Source organism: Cyclopterus lumpus, chromosome 11 (assembly GCF_009769545.1).
Source record: "Cyclopterus lumpus isolate fCycLum1 chromosome 11, fCycLum1.pri, whole genome shotgun sequence".
Lineage (NCBI taxonomy): Eukaryota > Metazoa > Chordata > Actinopteri > Perciformes > Cyclopteridae > Cyclopterus > Cyclopterus lumpus.
The window spans coordinates 22,027,694-22,046,589 of record NC_046976.1 but is presented as its reverse complement, the minus strand read 5'-3'; the positions used below and the strand labels follow the sequence as shown (position 1 = coordinate 22,046,589).

The following is an 18,896-nucleotide window of genomic DNA, read 5'->3' as shown; positions in this document are numbered from 1 at the left end:
TACATCTCAGAGGTACATGTTGTACTTTTTGATTCAGAGGTACATGTTGTACTTTTTGATGTACTACATCTCAGAGGTACATGTTGTACTTTTTGATTCAGAGGTACATGTTGTACTTTTTGATGTACTACATCTCAGAGGTACATGTTGTACTTTTTGATTCAGAGGTACATGTTGTACTTTTTGATGTACTACATCTCAGAGGTACATGTTGTACTTTTTGATTCAGAGGTACATGTTGGACTTTTTGATGTACTACATCTCAGAGGTATATGTTGTACTTTTTGATGTACTACATCTCAGAGGTACATGTTGTACTTTTTGATGTACTACATCTCAGAGGTACATGTTGTACTTTTTGATGTACTACATCTCAGAGGTACATGTTGTACTTTTTGATGTACTACATCTCAGAGGTACATGTTGTACTTTTTGATGTACTACACCTCAGAGGTACATGTTGTACTTTTTGATGTACTACACCTCAGAGGTACATGTTGTACTTTTTGATGTACTACACCTCAGAGGTACATGTTGTACTTTTTGATGTACTACATCTCAGAGGTACATGTTGTACTTTTTGATGTACTACACCTCAGAGGTACATGTTGTACTTTTTGATGTACTACATCTCAGAGGTACATGTTGTACTTTTTGAAGTACTACACCTCAGAGGTACATGTTGTACTTTTTGAAGTACTACACTACAAGTTGTGACGTGTCCTTCACTTCTTTCCTTGACTCCTTGACGGTTTCCATCAGGGTCAAGGAGAAGTGGTTAGGAAAGGACGTTAGGAGGTGAGCTTTGGTCTTTTTCGGCCCTGATTTAAAGACACAGCCCAGGTGCATTGTGGGTCAAGTCATTTCTGAAATCATTGATTTGTTATTAATGTCTTCTTCTTCTCTTTGTCCTCGCGTCCTTCGACAGGAGAAGAGGAAACCCTGCTACTTCCTGTCAGCAGGAGAGAAGAAGGAGGAGTTTATTCTGATTATCATTTAATTCGTCAGACGACTGTCGGCCATGTTTAAACTCCGATAGGTGCGTTTGATTCAGAGCCCACGTCATGGCGGAGTCCGCCTCGCCCACTCTGGTGGTGGAGCACAACAAAGTGGAGCCTCCTCCTCCCGCGGTGGGCGTGTCCAAAGAACTGATCCGGACCAATCCGGAGGTCCCGAGCAACGGCACCGCCGGCGGTCCTCTTCCCGCCACACTCCTGGATGAGGAGGAGGAGAAGAAGAAGAAGAAGGAGGAGGAGGAGGAGCAGGAGGAGCAGGAGGAGGAGGAGGAGGAGGAGGAGGCCACGCCGCCGGATTCGTCCTCACTGTCGTCTGAAAACAGGACGATAACCGCCGTCACCACAGAAGAAGAATCTCTGTCGCTTCTACTTGGACACGTCGAGACTGGAGGAGGACAGGACCGAGGAGCAGAGCCAGGTGAGGTTTTAGACCAGGACCAGGTCCAGTACTTCCTGTCCTCCGATAATCAATATTCCAAATAAAAACACCTCTAGGCCAGGACCTGGAGCTCCTCCCTGGTCTCTGATGTGTTTTGTGTCTTCAGGTCTAGACCAGGACCAGGACCTGGAGGAGAGCTCCTCCGTGGTCGGCGGCTCCACCGACTCCGCGTCCTTCTCCCTCCCCAGTCTGGAGCTCTCCAACGGGGCCGCGGCAGCAGGAAACTCCCTGGACGTGGAGGACGGTCTGGGGGGGCGCGGCTGCTCCCCGTCCACCGAGGTCCCGGGTCTGAAGGACCAGGACCCGCCGGAAGCTGCTGGTGAGATCTCTTTGACTTTTAAACAATATTTAAACATTTATTCTCTCTTTTTTTCTTTTCAGTTTTCAGTTTGATAATAATAAATAATAACTGATAAATAAATAAGGGGGACCGGAGAGTGTGCTCGAACTATCGTGGTATCACACTGCTCAGCCTCCCGGGACAAGCTTATCCAGGGTGCTGGAGAGGAGGCGGAAGGCAAAGCTCTCCATTTACTGGTCGGTCTACGTTCCAACCCTCACCTATGGTCACGAACTCTGGGTCGTGACCGAAAGAACGAGATCTCGGATACAAGCGGCCGAAATGAGCTTCCTCCGTAGGGTGGCCGGGCTCAGCCTTAGAGATAGGGTAAGGAGCTCGGACATCAGGGGGGAGCTTGGAGTCGAGTCGCTGCTCCTTCGTGTCCAAAGGAGTCAGCTGAGGTGGTTCATCTAGTCAGGATGCCTCCTGGACGCCTCCCATTAGAGGTTTTCCGGGCACGTCCAACTGGTAGGAGGCCCCGGGGAAGACCGAGGACACGCTGGAGGGATTATATCTCCCGGCTGGCCTTGGAACGCCTCGGGATCCCCCAGAATGAGCTGGAAAGTGTTGCTGGTGAGAGGGAAGCCTGGGTCGGCCTGCTGAACCTGCTGCCACCGCGACCCGACCCCGGATAATAATAACCGATCAATAATGATAAATAATAACTGATAAATAATAATACATAATATAACAGTTCAATTGTGATATATACATATATATATATATATATATATATATATATATATATATATATATGTATGTGTATATATATATATATATATATATATATGTATGTGTGTATATATATATATATATATATATATATATATATATATATATATATATATGTATGTGTGTATATATATATATATATATATATATATATATATATGTATGTATGTATGTATGTATGTATATATATATATATATATATATATATATATGTATGTATGTATGTATATATACATATATATATATGTATGTATGTATGTATATATACATATATATATATATATATATATATGTGTGTGTCTGTGTGTATATATATATATATATATATATATATATATATATATATATTTATGTATTTGGAGGTCTTCCCACAGAACCCTCTTCTGTCAGACCATTACCTCATAACTTTTGAGTTCATACTCCCGGAGTGTACACCGTTAGTCAAAAGTTTCTACACCAGATGTCTAACTGACAGTGCTGTAGCTACATTTAAAGAAGAGATTCCTTCTGCATTTGATTCAATACCACGTCTCAATGTGACGGAGGACTCCTGTGCTAACTTTAGTCCGTCCCAGATTGATCATCTTGTCGATAGTGCTACAGGCTCACTGAGAATGACACTAGACTCGATAGCCCCACTGAAGAAGAAGACAGTGAGGCAAAGGAGGTTTGCTCCCTGGTAGAACCCTCAGACCCGCGACCTAAAGCAAACTTCACGAAAGCTTGAAAGCATATGGCGTTCCACCAATCTGGAAGAATCACGCTTAGTTTGGAGAGATAGTCTTAAAACATATAAAAAGGCTCTCCGTAATGCCAGAGCAGCCTATTACTCATCAGTAATAGAGAAAAATAAGAACAACCCCAGGGTTCTCTTTAGCACTGTAGCCAGGCTGACAGAGAGTCACAGCTCTGTGGAGCCGTGTATTCCTATAGACCTCAGTAGTAATGACTTCATGAACTTCTTCAATGAAAAGATTTGAACTATTAGAGGCAAGATTGATGATCTCTTGACCTCAACTACTGCCGATCTGTCATCAAGAGGAGTGGCCTTGGAAACGGCTGTATGCCCTGGTGTATATTTGGATAGCTTTTCTCCCATTAACCTAGACCAATTGTCCTCAATGGTTTCTACTTCTAAACCATCTACCTGTCTCTTAGACCCCATCCCAACGAGGCTGCTTAAAGACGTGTTGCCTTTAGTTGGCACCTCTCTGCTGGATATTGTTAATGTGTCTTTGCTAACAGGCCATGTACCACATTCCTTCAAAGTAGCTGTAATTAAACCTCTCCTGAAGAAGACCACTCTTAATCCAGAGGTGTTGGCTAACTACAGACCGATCTCTAACCTTCCCTTCCTCTCTAAGATCATTGAGGAAGTAGGACTCATCTCTGTACTGGTCTTGTTAGACCTTAGTGCTGATAAAGGACTCATCTCTGTACTGGTCTTGTTAGACCTTAGTGCTGATAAAGGACTCATCTCTGTACTGGTCTTGTTAGACCTTAGTGCTGATAAAGGACTCATCTCTGTACTGGTCTTGTTAGACCTTAGTGCTGATAAAGGACTCATCTCCGTACTTGTTTTGTTAGACCTTAGTGCTGATAAAGGACTCATCTCTGTACTGGTCTTGTTAGACCTTAGTGCTGCGTTCGACACCATTGATCATGACATCCTATTACAGAGACTGGATCAGTCGATTGGCATTTCAGGTACCGCACTAAGTTGGTTTAAATCCTATTTATCAGATCGATCTCAGTTTGTATTTGTAAACGATGAAGCCTCAATGACCACCAACGTTAATCACGGAGTTCCACAAGGTTCTGTGCTTGGACCAATTTTATTTACCTTATATATGCTTCCTTTGGGCAACATTATCAGGAAACACTCCATAAACTTTCATTGCTATGCAGACGATACTCAATTATATCTATCGATCAAACCAGAGGAGACCAACCAGCTCGCTAAAATTCAAGAATGTCTTAAAGACATAAAAACATGGATGACCTCCAACTTCCTGATGTTAAACTCAGACAAAACTGAAGTTATTTTACTGGGCCCTGAACACCTCAGAGATCAATTATCTGTTGATGTGGTTTCTGTAGATGGCATTGCCCTGGCATCCAACACCACTGTAAAGAATCTCTAGTTATCTTTGACCCAGACTTGTCCTTTAACTCCACGTTAAGCAAATCTCAAGGATTGCATTTTTTCATCTACGTAACATTTAAAAAATCAGGCACATCTTGTCCCAAAAAGATGCAGAAAAGCTGGTTCACGCATTTGTTACTTCCAGACTAGATTACTGCAACTCCTTATTATCAGGCTGCTCTAATAAGTCTCTTAAATCCCTCCAGTTGATCCAGAATGCTGCAGCTCGTGTACTCACAAAAACTAAGAAAAGAGATCACATGACTCCTGTATTAGCTGCTCTGCACTGGCTCCCTGTAAAATCAGGAATCACATTTAAAATTCTTCTCCTCACCTACAAAGCCTTGATTGGTGATGCACCATCATATCTTAAGGAGCTTGTAGTACCATATTGCCCCACTAGAGAGCTGCGCTCACTAAATGTGGGGCTACTTGTGGTTCCTAGAGTCCTAAAAAGTAGAATGGGAGCCAGAGCCTTCAGTTATCAAGCTCCTCTTTTATGGAACCAGCTTCCACTTTCAGTCCGGGAGGCAGACACAGTCACCTCATTCAAGAATAGACTTAAGACTTTCCTCTTTAATAGTGCTTATAGTTAGGGCTGAATCAGGTTTGCCCTGGTCCAGCCCCTTGATATGCTGCTATAGGCTTATACGCTGCTGGGGGATGTTTTAGAATACACTGAGCACCTCTCTCCTCTTCTCTCTCTCCTTATGGATGAATTTACATCTCTCCATTGCACCTTATTCGGTGTGGCTTTGCGGAGCAAGAGCCACAACGTATGTAATCCGGCGGGCTTATTATTATTCTTCCAAATCTCCCTCTTCCGCCAGAACTTTGGTCGAGCCTACAGCTCGAACCGCTGGACGGATCTGCATAAAAAATACATCAAACCGTGCGGCTTGATCGGGAATCGTGCGGGTTTAAGCGGCGGAAAGATCGACCCGGCCGTTTCTCGGAAAACTGTGAAAAACAACCAAAAAAACGCAAACCCTATGGGAAAAAAAGTTTGGCACACTAAGGATCCCAAAGCGTAGCTCGCAGATGCATAAAAAATACATCAAAACGTGCGGCCTGATCGGGAATCGTGTGCTATTATAAGACTAAGAGATTGAACCGGCGCTTAGCCCCCAAAACGCCAAAAAACGGTGAGAAATTGTTCCATCCACTTGAATGGGGCTACGGGAAAGGTAGCCGCTAAGCTACATTAATTTTGTGCTCACACTGTGTCGCCATACATTAAGGTAGATAAATGATTTTAAATTTTAAATGTTGACAAAAGGATGGAGCTTATTTGCCTAATTGGACATTTTTTCATAACTAGTACAGTTTAGACGCAATCTTTTTTTGAGTTTCGATAGTAAAAAGCTCTTTCAGTCATTTTACTATTAGTGTGTATGGGAGTAGCATGCTGAGCTACAGAGTGAAGCGGCTGAAAAACAGAGGGGAGAGCAGCCTTCCAAACTCAGAAAAAATAAAACGTAACTTGCCACAAGTCTCACAGTCGGCACTCTATGTACACAATTTATGCATCAAAATGTAGGGAATATTGTGTCGATGCATAAATGTGTCGATAGAATCCACAAAGTGTTCCACATTTGTCAGAAGAACCCTTAACGAGCGAGCAAGTCCAGAAGTCAGCCCATCCGCTCCCATTATAAAACCAGAGGCAGATTTTCTTTCTTTAGCTAAGTGGTAGCATTTTGTAAACTGTTCGTAAGGCATCATATCTAAACCCAAAAACACGTTTAAGGGCATGTACACGTTCGCAAAGGCCTTGAGCCGCCCAGAATGTCCACAGTTAAGGGCTCAGAGTTATGGTTTTCTTTTAAATGCAACATTTCGACAGGCTATTTCTGTTTAAATATACAGCTTAGTCGAGGAGGAGGCAGAGAAGTATCTGCATGTCTCATCCTTGCGCCAAACAGACACACACACACACACACACACACACACACACACGTGTCTTTGTACAGTAACACAGCCACAGCGCGCACATACACACACAGCGTGTGCGCGCATACACACACATCGTGCGCGCGCGCGTGTGTGCGCGTGCGAAAGCCACACCATCTAAATTTCCCGGGGGGGGAATTTTCTAGTTAACTCTGCTTCCTCCCCGGAGTCGTTGTGACTTCACGTCTCATAGGGTCCATTGGACCTGGAGGTGTCTGATGCTGGTGAGCCGGCCTCCCATTGGCCCTGCTGATGCCCCGCCCCCCTCCTCTCTACCTCCTTCTGTTTCATGGATTGGAGTTCCATTCATACATTGTCATATTCATGTAATGTGTTTATGTAACTCTGTAACTCTGTTCATCTGGTCACATGACATCTATTGTTCATCTGGTCACATGACATCTATTGTTCATCTGGTCACATGACATCTATTGTTCATCTGGTCACATGACATCTATTCTTCTGTCCATCCGGGGAGAGGGATCCTCCTCTGTTGCTCTCCTGAAGGTTTCTTCCCTTTTTTCCCTGTGAAAGGTTATTTTTGGGGAGTAGTACATTTACTACAGTAAAATATGTGAATAATTCCTGTATGTATGTATGTATGTATGTATGTATATAACTGTAGTTGTCCTCCTATCCACAGGTGGTGCTGTGGCCCCTCCCACTCCTGGTGGCTCCGGCTCCACGGCGGCTCCGGGGGCGGGGCCGTCCATGCCGGCCTACTATCTCGTGAAGTGGATCACCTGGAAGGAGAAGAAGACCCCCATTGTCACGCAGAGCGAGAACGGACCCTGCCCCCTGCTGGCCATCATGAACACGCTGTTCCTGCGCTGGAAGGTTTGTGAAGACGCTCGTCTTAAAGGGACAGTCGCCTTGTTTGTGGAGACGCTCGTCTTAAAGGGACAGTCGCCTTGTTTGTGAAGACGCTCGTCTTAAAGGGACAGTCGCCTTGTTTGTGGAGACGCTCGTCTTAAAGGGACAGTCGCCTTGTTTGTGAAGACGCTCGTCTTAAAGGGACAGTCGCCTTGTTTGTGAAGACGCTCGTCTTAAAGGGACAGTCGCCTTGTTTGTTAAGTTGCTCGTCTTAAAGGGACAGTCGCCTTGTTTGTGAAGACGCTCGTCTTAAAGGGACAGTCGCCTTGTTTGTAAGATTGCTCGTCTTAAAGGGACAGTCGCCTTGTTTGTGAAAACGCTCGTCTTAAAGGGACAGTCGCCTTGTTTGTGAAAACGCTCGTCTTAAAGGGACAGTCGCCTTGTTTGTGAAGACGCTCGTCTTAAAGGGACAGTCGCCTTGTTTGTAAGGTTGCTCGTTTTAAAGGGACAGTCGCCTTGTTTGTGAAGACGCTCGTCTTAAAGGGACAGTCGCCTTGTTTGTGAAGACGCTCGTCTTAAAGGGACAGTCGCCTTGTTTGTGAAGTTGCTCGTCTTAAAGGGACAGTCGCCATGTTTGAAGACGCTCGTCTTAAAGGGACAGTCGCCTTGTTTGTGAAGACGCTCGTCTTAAAGGGACAGTCGCCTTGTTTGTTAAGTTGCTCGTCTTAAAGGGACAGTCGCCTTGTTTGTGAAGACGCTCGTCTTAAAGGGACAGTCGCCTTGTTTGTGAAGACGCTCGTCTTAAAGGGACAGTCGCCATGTTTGTGAAAACGCTCGTCTTAAAGGGACAGTCGTCTTTTTTGTGAAGATGCTCGTCTTAAAGGGACAGTCGCCTTTTTTCCGAAGTTGCTTGTCTTAAAGGGACAGTCGCCATGTTTGTGAAAACGCTCGTCTTAAAGGGACAGTCGCCTTGTTTGTGAAGACGCTTGTCTTAAAGGGACAGTCGCCTTGTTTGTGAGATTGCTCGTCTTAAAGGGACAGTCACCTTGTTTGTGGAGACGCTCGTCTTAAAGGGACAGTCGCCTTGTTTGTAAGATTGCTTGTCTTAAAGGGACAGTCGCCATGTTTGTGAAAACGCTCGTCTTAAAGGGACAGTCGCCTTGTTTGTGAAGACGCTTGTCTTGAAGGGACAGTCGCCTTGTTTGTGAGATTGCTCGTCTTAAAGGGACAGTCGCCTTGTTTGTGGAGACGCTCGTCTTAAAGGGACAGTCACCTTGTTTGTAAGATTGCTCGTCTTAAAGGGACAGTCGCCTTGTTTGTGAAGACGCTCGTCTTAAAGGGACAGTCGCCTTGTTTGTGAAAACGCTCGTCTTAAAGGGACAGTCGCCTTGTTTGTGAAAAGCTTGTCTTAAAGGGACAGTCGCCTTGTTTGTGAGATTGCTCGTCTTAAAGGGACAGTCGCCTTGTTTGTGAAAACGCTCGTCTTAAAGGGACAGTCGCCTTGTTTGTAAGATTGCTCGTCTTAAAGGGACAGTCGCCTTGTTTGTGAAGACGCTCGTCTTAAAGGGACAGTCGCCTTGTTTGTGAAGACGCTCGTCTTAAAGGGACAGTCGCCTTGTTTGTTAAGTTGCTCGTCTTAAAGGGACAGTCGCCTTGTTTGTGAAGACGCTCGTCTTAAAGGGACAGTCGCCTTGTTTGTGAAGACGCTCGTCTTAAAGGGACAGTCGCCATGTTTGTGAAAACGCTCGTCTTAAAGGGACAGTCGTCTTTTTTGTGAAGATGCTCGTCTTAAAGGGACAGTCGCCTTTTTTCCGAAGTTGCTTGTCTTAAAGGGACAGTCGCCATGTTTGTGAAAACGCTCGTCTTAAAGGGACAGTCGCCTTGTTTGTGAACACGCTTGTCTTAAAGGGACAGTCGCCTTGTTTGTGAGATTGCTCGTCTTAAAGGGACAGTCACCTTGTTTGTGGAGACGCTCGTCTTAAAGGGACAGTCGCCTTGTTTGTAAGATTGCTTGTCTTAAAGGGACAGTCGCCATGTTTGTGAAAACGCTCGTCTTAAAGGGACAGTCGCCTTGTTTGTGAAGACGCTTGTCTTGAAGGGACAGTCGCCTTGTTTGTGAGATTGCTCGTCTTAAAGGGACAGTCGCCTTGTTTGTGGAGACGCTCGTCTTAAAGGGACAGTCACCTTGTTTGTAAGATTGCTCGTCTTAAAGGGACAGTCGCCTTGTTTGTAAAGACGCTCGTCTTAAAGGGACAGTCGCCTTGTTTGTGAAAACGCTCGTCTTAAAGGGACAGTCGCCTTGTTTGTGAAAAGCTTGTCTTAAAGGGACAGTCGCCTTGTTTGTGAGATTGCTCGTCTTAAAGGGACAGTCGCCTTGTTTGTGAAAACGCTCGTCTTAAAGGGACAGTCGCCTTGTTTGTAAGATTGCTCGTCTTAAAGGGACAGTCGCCTTGTTTGTGAAGACGCTCGTCTTAAAGGGACAGTCGCCTTGTTTGTGAAAACGCTCGTCTTAAAGGGACAGTCGCCTTGTTTGTGGAGACGCTCGTCTTAAAGGGACAGTCGCCTTGTTTGTGAAGACGCTCGTCTTAAAGGGACAGTCGCCTTGTTTGTGAAGACGCTCGTCTTAAAGGGACAGTCGCCATGTTTGTGAAAACGCTCGTCTTAAAGGGACAGTCGTCTTTTTTGTGAAGATGCTCGTCTTAAAGGGACAGTCGCCTTTTTTCCGAAGTTGCTTGTCTTAAAGGGACAGTCGCCATGTTTGTGAAAACGCTCGTCTTAAAGGGACAGTCGCCTTGTTTGTGAAGACGCTTGTCTTAAAGGGACAGTCGCCTTGTTTGTGAGATTGCTCGTCTTAAAGGGACAGTCACCTTGTTTGTGGAGACGCTCGTCTTAAAGGGACAGTCGCCTTGTTTGTAAGATTGCTTGTCTTAAAGGGACAGTCGCCATGTTTGTGAAAACGCTCGTCTTAAAGGGACAGTCGCCTTGTTTGTGAAGACGCTTGTCTTGAAGGGACAGTCGCCTTGTTTGTGAGATTGCTCGTCTTAAAGGGACAGTCGCCTTGTTTGTGGAGACGCTCGTCTTAAAGGGACAGTCACCTTGTTTGTAAGATTGCTCGTCTTAAAGGGACAGTCGCCTTGTTTGTGAAGACGCTCGTCTTAAAGGGACAGTCGCCTTGTTTGTGAAAACGCTCGTCTTAAAGGGACAGTCGCCTTGTTTGTGAAAAGCTTGTCTTAAAGGGACAGTCGCCTTGTTTGTGAGATTGCTCGTCTTAAAGGGACAGTCGCCTTGTTTGTGAAAACGCTCGTCTTAAAGGGACAGTCGCCTTGTTTGTAAGATTGCTCGTCTTAAAGGGACAGTCGCCTTGTTTGTGAAGACGCTCGTCTTAAAGGGACAGTCGCCTTGTTTGTGAAAACGCTCGTCTTAAAGGGACAGTCGCCTTGTTTGTGAAGACGCTCGTCTTAAAGGGACAGTCGCCTTGTTTGTGAAGACGCTCGTCTTAAAGGGACAGTCGCCTTGTTTGTGAAGACGCTCGTCTTAAAGGGACAGTCGCCTTGTTTGTTAAGTTGCTCGTCTTAAAGGGACAGTCGCCTTGTTTGTGAAGACGCTCGTCTTAAAGGGACAGTCGCCTTGTTTGTAAGATTGCTCGTCTTAAAGGGACAGTCGCCTTGTTTGTGAAAACGCTCGTCTTAAAGGGACAGTCGCCTTGTTTGTGAAAACGCTCGTCTTAAAGGGACAGTCGCCTTGTTTGTGAAGACGCTCGTCTTAAAGGGACAGTCGCCTTGTTTGTAAGGTTGCTCGTTTTAAAGGGACAGTCGCCTTGTTTGTGAAGACGCTCGTCTTAAAGGGACAGTCGCCTTGTTTGTGAAGACGCTCGTCTTAAAGGGACAGTCGCCTTGTTTGTGAAGTTGCTCGTCTTAAAGGGACAGTCGCCATGTTTGAAGACGCTCGTCTTAAAGGGACAGTCGCCTTGTTTGTGAAGACGCTCGTCTTAAAGGGACAGTCGCCTTGTTTGTTAAGTTGCTCGTCTTAAAGGGACAGTCGCCTTGTTTGTGAAGACGCTCGTCTTAAAGGGACAGTCGCCTTGTTTGTGAAGACGCTCGTCTTAAAGGGACAGTCGCCATGTTTGTGAAAACGCTCGTCTTAAAGGGACAGTCGTCTTTTTTGTGAAGATGCTCGTCTTAAAGGGACAGTCGCCTTTTTTCCGAAGTTGCTTGTCTTAAAGGGACAGTCGCCATGTTTGTGAAAACGCTCGTCTTAAAGGGACAGTCGCCTTGTTTGTGAAGACGCTTGTCTTAAAGGGACAGTCGCCTTGTTTGTGAGATTGCTCGTCTTAAAGGGACAGTCACCTTGTTTGTGGAGACGCTCGTCTTAAAGGGACAGTCGCCTTGTTTGTAAGATTGCTTGTCTTAAAGGGACAGTCGCCATGTTTGTGAAAACGCTCGTCTTAAAGGGACAGTCGCCTTGTTTGTGAAGACGCTTGTCTTGAAGGGACAGTCGCCTTGTTTGTGAGATTGCTCGTCTTAAAGGGACAGTCGCCTTGTTTGTGGAGACGCTCGTCTTAAAGGGACAGTCACCTTGTTTGTAAGATTGCTCGTCTTAAAGGGACAGTCGCCTTGTTTGTGAAGACGCTCGTCTTAAAGGGACAGTCGCCTTGTTTGTGAAAACGCTCGTCTTAAAGGGACAGTCGCCTTGTTTGTGAAAAGCTTGTCTTAAAGGGACAGTCGCCTTGTTTGTGAGATTGCTCGTCTTAAAGGGACAGTCGCCTTGTTTGTGAAAACGCTCGTCTTAAAGGGACAGTCGCCTTGTTTGTAAGATTGCTCGTCTTAAAGGGACAGTCGCCTTGTTTGTGAAGACGCTCGTCTTAAAGGGACAGTCGCCTTGTTTGTGAAAACGCTCGTCTTAAAGGGACAGTCGCCTTGTTTGTGGAGACGCTCGTCTTAAAGGGACAGTCGCCTTGTTTGTGAAGACGCTCGTCTTAAAGGGACAGTCGCCTTGTTTGTGAAGACGCTCGTCTTAAAGGGACAGTCGCCTTGTTTGTTAAGTTGCTCGTCTTAAAGGGACAGTCGCCTTGTTTGTGAAGACGCTCGTCTTAAAGGGACAGTCGCCTTGTTTGTAAGATTGCTCGTCTTAAAGGGACAGTCGCCTTGTTTGTGAAAACGCTCGTCTTAAAGGGACAGTCGCCTTGTTTGTGAAAACGCTCGTCTTAAAGGGACATTCGCCTTGTTTGTGAAGACGCTCGTCTTAAAGGGACAGTCGCCTTGTTTGTAAGGTTGCTCGTTTTAAAGCGACAGTCGCCTTGTTTGTGAAGACGCTCGTCTTAAAGGGACAGTCGCCTTGTTTGTGAAGACGCTCGTCTTAAAGGGACAGTCGCCTTGTTTGTGAAGTTGCTCGTCTTAAAGGGACAGTCGCCATGTTTGAAGACGCTCGTCTTAAAGGGACAGTCGCCTTGTTTGTTAAGTTGCTCGTCTTAAAGGGACAGTCGCCTTGTTTGTGAAGACGCTCGTCTTAAAGGGACAGTCGCCTTGTTTGTGAAGACGCTCGTCTTAAAGGGACAGTCGCCATGTTTGTGAAAACGCTCGTCTTAAAGGGACAGTCGTCTTTTTTGTGAAGATGCTCGTCTTAAAGGGACAGTCGCCTTTTTTCCGAAGTTGCTTGTCTTAAAGGGACAGTCGCCATGTTTGTGAAAACGCTCGTCTTAAAGGGACAGTCGCCTTGTTTGTGAAGACGCTTGTCTTAAAGGGACAGTCGCCTTGTTTGTGAGATTGCTCGTCTTAAAGGGACAGTCACCTTGTTTGTGGAGACGCTCGTCTTAAAGGGACAGTCGCCTTGTTTGTAAGATTGCTTCTCTTAAAGGGACAGTCGCCATGTTTGTGAAAACGCTCGTCTTAAAGGGACAGTCGCCTTGTTTGTGAAGACGCTTGTCTTAAAGGGACAGTCGCCTTGTTTGTGAGATTGCTCGTCTTAAAGGGACAGTCGCCTTGTTTGTGGAGACGCTCGTCTTAAAGGGACAGTCACCTTGTTTGTAAGATTGCTCGTCTTAAAGGGACAGTCGCCTTGTTTGTGAAGAAGCTCGTCTTAAAGGGACAGTCGCCTTGTTTATGAAAACGCTCGTCTTAAAGGGACAGTCGCCTTGTTTGTGAAAAGCTTGTCTTAAAGGGACAGTCGCCTTGTTTGTGAGATTGCTCGTCTTAAAGGGACAGTCGCCTTGTTTGTGAAAACGCTCGTCTTAAAGGGACAGTCGCCTTGTTTGTAAGATTGCTCGTCTTAAAGGGACAGTCGCCTTGTTTGTGAAGACGCTCGTCTTAAAGGGACAGTCGCCTTGTTTGTGAAAACGCTCGTCTTAAAGGGACAGTCGCCTTGTTTGTGGAGACGCTCGTCTTAAAGGGACAGTCGCCTTGTTTGTGAAGACGCTCGTCTTAAAGGGACAGTCGCCTTGTTTGTGAAGACGCTCGTCTTAAAGGGACAGTCGCCTTGTTTGTTAAGTTGCTCGTCTTAAAGGGACAGTCGCCTTGTTTGTGAAGACGCTCGTCTTAAAGGGACAGTCGCCTTGTTTGTAAGATTGCTCGTCTTAAAGGGACAGTCGCCTTGTTTGTGAAAACGCTCGTCTTAAAGGGACAGTCGCCTTGTTTGTGAAGACGCTCGTCTTAAAGAGACAGTCGCCATGTTTGTGAAAACGCTCGTCTTAAAGGGACAGTCGTCTTTGTTGTGAAGATGCTCGTCTTAAAGGGACAGTCGCCTTTTTTCCGAAGTTGCTTGTCTTAAAGGGACAGTCGCCATGTTTGTGAAAACGCTCGTCTTAAAGGGACAGTCGCCTTGTTTGTGAAGACGCTTGTCTTAAAGGGACAGTCGCCTTGTTTGTGAGATTGCTCGTCTTAAAGGGACAGTCACCTTGTTTGTGGAGACGCTCGTCTTAAAGGGACAGTCGCCTTGTTTGTAAGATTGCTCGTCTTAAAGGGACAGTCGCCTTGTTTGTGAAGACGCTCGTCTTAAAGGGACAGTCGCCTTGTTTGTGAAAACGCTCGTCTTAAAGGGACAGTCGCCTTGTTTGTGAAGACGCTTGTCTTAAAGGGACAGTCACCTTGTTTGTGAGATTGCTCGTCTTAAAGGGACAGTCGCCTTGTTTGTGGAGACGCTCGTCTTAAAGGGACAGTCGCCTTGTTTGTAAGATTGCTCGTCTTAAAGGGACAGTCGCCTTGTTTGTGAAGACGCTCGTCTTAATGGGACAGTCGCCTTGTTTGTGAAAACGCTCGTCTTAAAGGGACAGTCGCCTTGTTTGTGAAGACGCTTGTCTTAAAGGGACAGTCGCCTTGTTTGTGAGATTGCTCGTCTTAAAGGGACAGTCGCCTTGTTTGTGGAGACGCTCGTCTTAAAGGGACAGTCGCCTTGTTTGTAAGATTGCTCGTCTTAAAGGGACAGTCGCCTTGTTTGTAAGATTGCTCGTCTTAAAGGGACAGTCGCCTTGTTTGTGAAAACGCTCGTCTTAAAGGGACAGTCGCCTTGTTTGTGAAAACGCTCGTCTTAATGGGACAGTCGCCTTGTTTGTGAAGTTGCTCGTCTTAAAGGGACAGTCGCCTTGTTTGTGAAGTTGCTCGTCTTAAAGGGACAGTCGCCATGTTTGAAGACGCTCGTCTTAAAGGGACAGTCGCCATGTTAACCAGTTCGTTAGTTTGGTTTATTTTATGATGTACTTTTACTTCACTTGAGTATTTCCATGTTGTATTACTGTACTAACTTTAGTTCGGATTATAAAATTAAAATATCAATAACCTGATAAATGATGTATTTCTACAGATTATATGAAGTAGTCTTCTATAAAGTAGGACTTTTACATGTTAGAGTATTTTTACACTGTAGTAATACTTCTGGTACTGTAGTAAAGGTAGTAATACTACCACGGTCGGAAGCAAAGTATGTATTCCCTCCTGAATACTTGGTGGTATTTGTACTTTGTGTTTTCAGGCTAAACTCCCGGCTCAGACGGAAGTCGTCACCACGGAGGACCTGATGGCTCACCTGGGTGAGTCAGAGCCGGCCAATCAGAGTTCAGCTTCATACTGAACAACAACAACAACAATGTAAATATATACTGTGTGTGTGTGTGTGCTACAGGAGAGTGTGTGTTGTCTGTTACACCCAGAGAGAAGGCTGAAGGGATGGAGCTCAACTTCCAACAGGTACACGCGCACACACACACACACACACACACTTATACATTTAGACTCACAGGAAACCAGCCGACTTTCAAAGTAAAGTTCAGGAAGGAAAGTATGTGTGTGTGTGTGTGTGTGTGTGTGTGTGTGTGTGTGTGTGTTAGAACATGAGCGATGCCATGGCCGTGCTCCCCAAACTCTCAACAGGTCTGGACGTTAACGTGCGTTTCACTGGAGTGACGGACTTTGAGTACACGCCTGAATGCATCGTGTTCGACCTGCTCAACATCCCGCTGTTTCACGGCTGGCTGGTCGACCCACAGGTGTGTGTCTGTGTCTGTGTCTGTGTTTGTTTGTAGAAGTTGTGAGTAAACACGAGGGTTTAACTTTGTTCAGAGTCCAGAGATGGAGGCTTCTGTTGGGAAACTGAGCTACAACCAGCTGGTGGAAAAAATCATCGACTACAAACACTCAGCGGACAGCTGCAGAGTCAGTGAAGGTAACACACACTCCTCTGGTTGTATAGAAGTCTATGCTTCATGTGTTAAAGCTGCATTCTCTCTCCTGACCACCAGGGGGCGACTCCTCTGGTTGTATAGAAGTCTATGCTTCATGTGTTAAAGCTGCATGATGTTCATTTAGTAAATTATGAGTCAAACAGACCATAATGCAGGGGATGCTTTAGGGGCGGGGCTACAAGGTGATGTGCGTGTGTGATGTGTGTGTGTGTGTGTGTGTGTGTGTGTGTGTGTGTGCGTGCAGGTCTGGTGGCGGAACAGTTCCTGGAGTCCACGGCGACCCAGCTGTCGTATCACGGTTTGTGTGAACTCAACACGACGGCTTCAGAAGGAGAAATCTCTGTGTTCTTCAGAAACAACCACTTCAGTACCATGATCAAACACCAGGTGGAGCCACACACACACACACTCACTCACTCTCGCTCGCCTGTACCTGTTGTTAATACAGTCATGCTCTCTCAGGGCCACCTGTACCTGCTGGTGACGGACCAGGGCTTCCTTCAGGAGGAGGGTTTGGTCTGGGAGTCGCTTCATAATGTCGAAGGAGACGGAAACTTCTGTGATTCCGACTTCAGACTGTGTCATCCTCCTCAGAGAGCTCCGCCCACCACCAGCCTGCCTCCCAGTGCCCAGGAGCAGCAGAGGCAGATAGACCAGGTGAGACAGGTAGACCAGGTGAGACAGGTAGACCAGGTGAGACAGGTAGACCAGGTGAGATAGGTAGACCAGGTGAGACAGGTAGACCAGGTGAGACAGGTAGACCAGGTGAGACAGGTAGACCAGGTGAGATAGGTAGACCAGGTGAGATAGGTAGACCAGGTGAGACAGGTAGACCAGGTGAGATAGGTCTACCAGGTGAGACAGGTAGACCAGGTGAGACAGGTAGACCAGGTGAGACAGGTCTACCAGGTGAGACAGGTAGACCAGGTGAGACAGGTAGACCAGGTGAGACAGGTAGACCAGGTGAGACAGGTAGACCAGGTGAGACAGGTGTGAGGACTATGTGGTGTGACCCTCTTTGTTGGTTTTAGGACTACCTGGTGGCGGTGTCCCTGCAGCAGCAGCAGGGCGGGGCCCCAGGGCCCCTCAGTGACCTGGAGTTGGCCCAACAGCTCCAACAGGAGGAATACCAGCAACAACAACAACAACAACAACAGCAGCAACAACAACAACAACAGGGATCACAGCAGGCAGCACAGCAGGTACAACTACACAGGGAGAAGTACTAATACCACACAGGTAATATTCTTGAAGCGATTTGCGTTGATGATGATGTCACTGTTTCCAGGTCAGAGGTCAGGGGTCACAGCAGGGCGGAGCCAGGAGAAGAGAGAAGGACTCGGACTGTGTCGTCCTATAGACTCTTCCTCATCTTCATCTACGACTAACCACCAAACTCCCGAGTCTGTCTGCATCAGACACACACACACACACACACACACACACACACACACACACACACACACACACACACACACACAGCTCGATGCCAAACCCCAGTGCTTCAACGCTGGTTTCAGATGTGATTCCAGGTTTTGTTTGTAAAAACCGTCTGAACTGCAGGCGCAGTCTGGTGGATGAGTTGTAACTAACAGCTTTATTAATGATTTATTAACGATGTATTCATGCTTAACTAATCAATAACAACGTTTCTATCCAGGTTGTGAGTTTAGAGCTGAAACGAGTATAGGAAATAATAAATACCACAAATTCTGTGTTTGGAGCTTCCGTACAAACTCGTAATCGTCACGTTAATAAGTCATTAATAAGATATGAGCTCACTTTCTACGTCATCTGCAGTTATACATATTAATAAGTATGTGTTATACCTGATCTATAAACGTTATAACACAATACTAACGAAGGACGAATGTGTTATACCTGATCTATAAACGTTATAACACAATACTAACGAAGGACGAATGTGTTATACCTGTTCTATAAACGGTTATAACACAATACTAACGAAGGATGTATGTGTTATACCTGATCTATAAACGTTATAACACAATACTAACGAAGGACGAATGTGTTATACCTGTTCTATAAACGTTATAACACAATCCTGACGCTGTTATTACAACGTATTAAAGGGAAACCTCTTCTCTGGTGGGACACTTTTCACCAGTAGAGGTTACTGGTTCTGGAAAGGTCCCTCAGGTGAAATGAATCCCGTCCAATGAGCCGCTTCACTGCAGGTGAACTTGAAAGTAGGAGGAGCCAACAGGTCAAACAAATGTCCCGTCGGGCTTTTCCAGCAGGTTTAGTTTTACAATGAAAATGAGCTCTGAAGAAGTTTTTCATGTTGTTCAACAATTAAAATGATAAACTAGTTTAATCTGATGGGATTTCAAGCTGTTGTGTTCAAAACATGTGATCAGACTGCTTATTGATTTGGTAAATAAACAACAACAATCTGAATTAGTCTGTAATTTGATTTTAATAAACAAGAACGTTCTTGAGACAGACAGTTATTGTAGTTTTAGTCTTCAAGATGATGTAATTACATATTAATTAAAAGTGTTAATTACTTTTTCACCTGTTTATTAAACCTTTGCCTCAACGAAAACAAATATTTAAAAACAGAACATCGTTCACTAAATAAATACTTTTTTCTTTTTTAAATCACCAAGCACCCGGAGCGTCGGGTTCGATACCTGTATGTCGCGGGTTCGATACCCGGAGTGTCGGGTTCGATACCTGTATGTCGCGGGTTCGATACCCGGAGTGTCGGGTTCGATACCTGTATGTCGCGGGTTCGATACCCGGAGTGTCGGGTTCGATACCTG

General features: G+C 45.7%; 1 protein-coding gene across 2 annotated transcripts in view; it reads left to right on the top strand.

Moving 5' to 3' along the window:
• The window catches only part of mindy1 (MINDY lysine 48 deubiquitinase 1), a 19,475-nt gene extending 795 nt beyond the window's left edge, over positions 1–18,680 (top strand). For both annotated transcript variants that reach the window (XM_034545656.1, XM_034545657.1), the window contains 11 exons: positions 929–1,434; positions 1,562–1,774; positions 7,270–7,463; positions 15,399–15,456; positions 15,549–15,613; positions 15,754–15,912; positions 15,986–16,088; positions 16,352–16,494; positions 16,570–16,764; positions 17,139–17,309; positions 17,396–18,680. In XM_034545656.1, the coding sequence (XP_034401547.1) occupies positions 1,065–1,434; positions 1,562–1,774; positions 7,270–7,463; positions 15,399–15,456; positions 15,549–15,613; positions 15,754–15,912; positions 15,986–16,088; positions 16,352–16,494; positions 16,570–16,764; positions 17,139–17,309; positions 17,396–17,467 (1,743 nt within the window). In that variant the 5' untranslated portion in view covers positions 929–1,064 and the 3' untranslated portion in view covers positions 17,468–18,680. The remainder of the gene's footprint in view (positions 1–928; positions 1,435–1,561; positions 1,775–7,269; positions 7,464–15,398; positions 15,457–15,548; positions 15,614–15,753; positions 15,913–15,985; positions 16,089–16,351; positions 16,495–16,569; positions 16,765–17,138; positions 17,310–17,395) is intronic.
• The last annotated feature ends 216 nt before the right edge of the window (positions 18,681–18,896 follow it).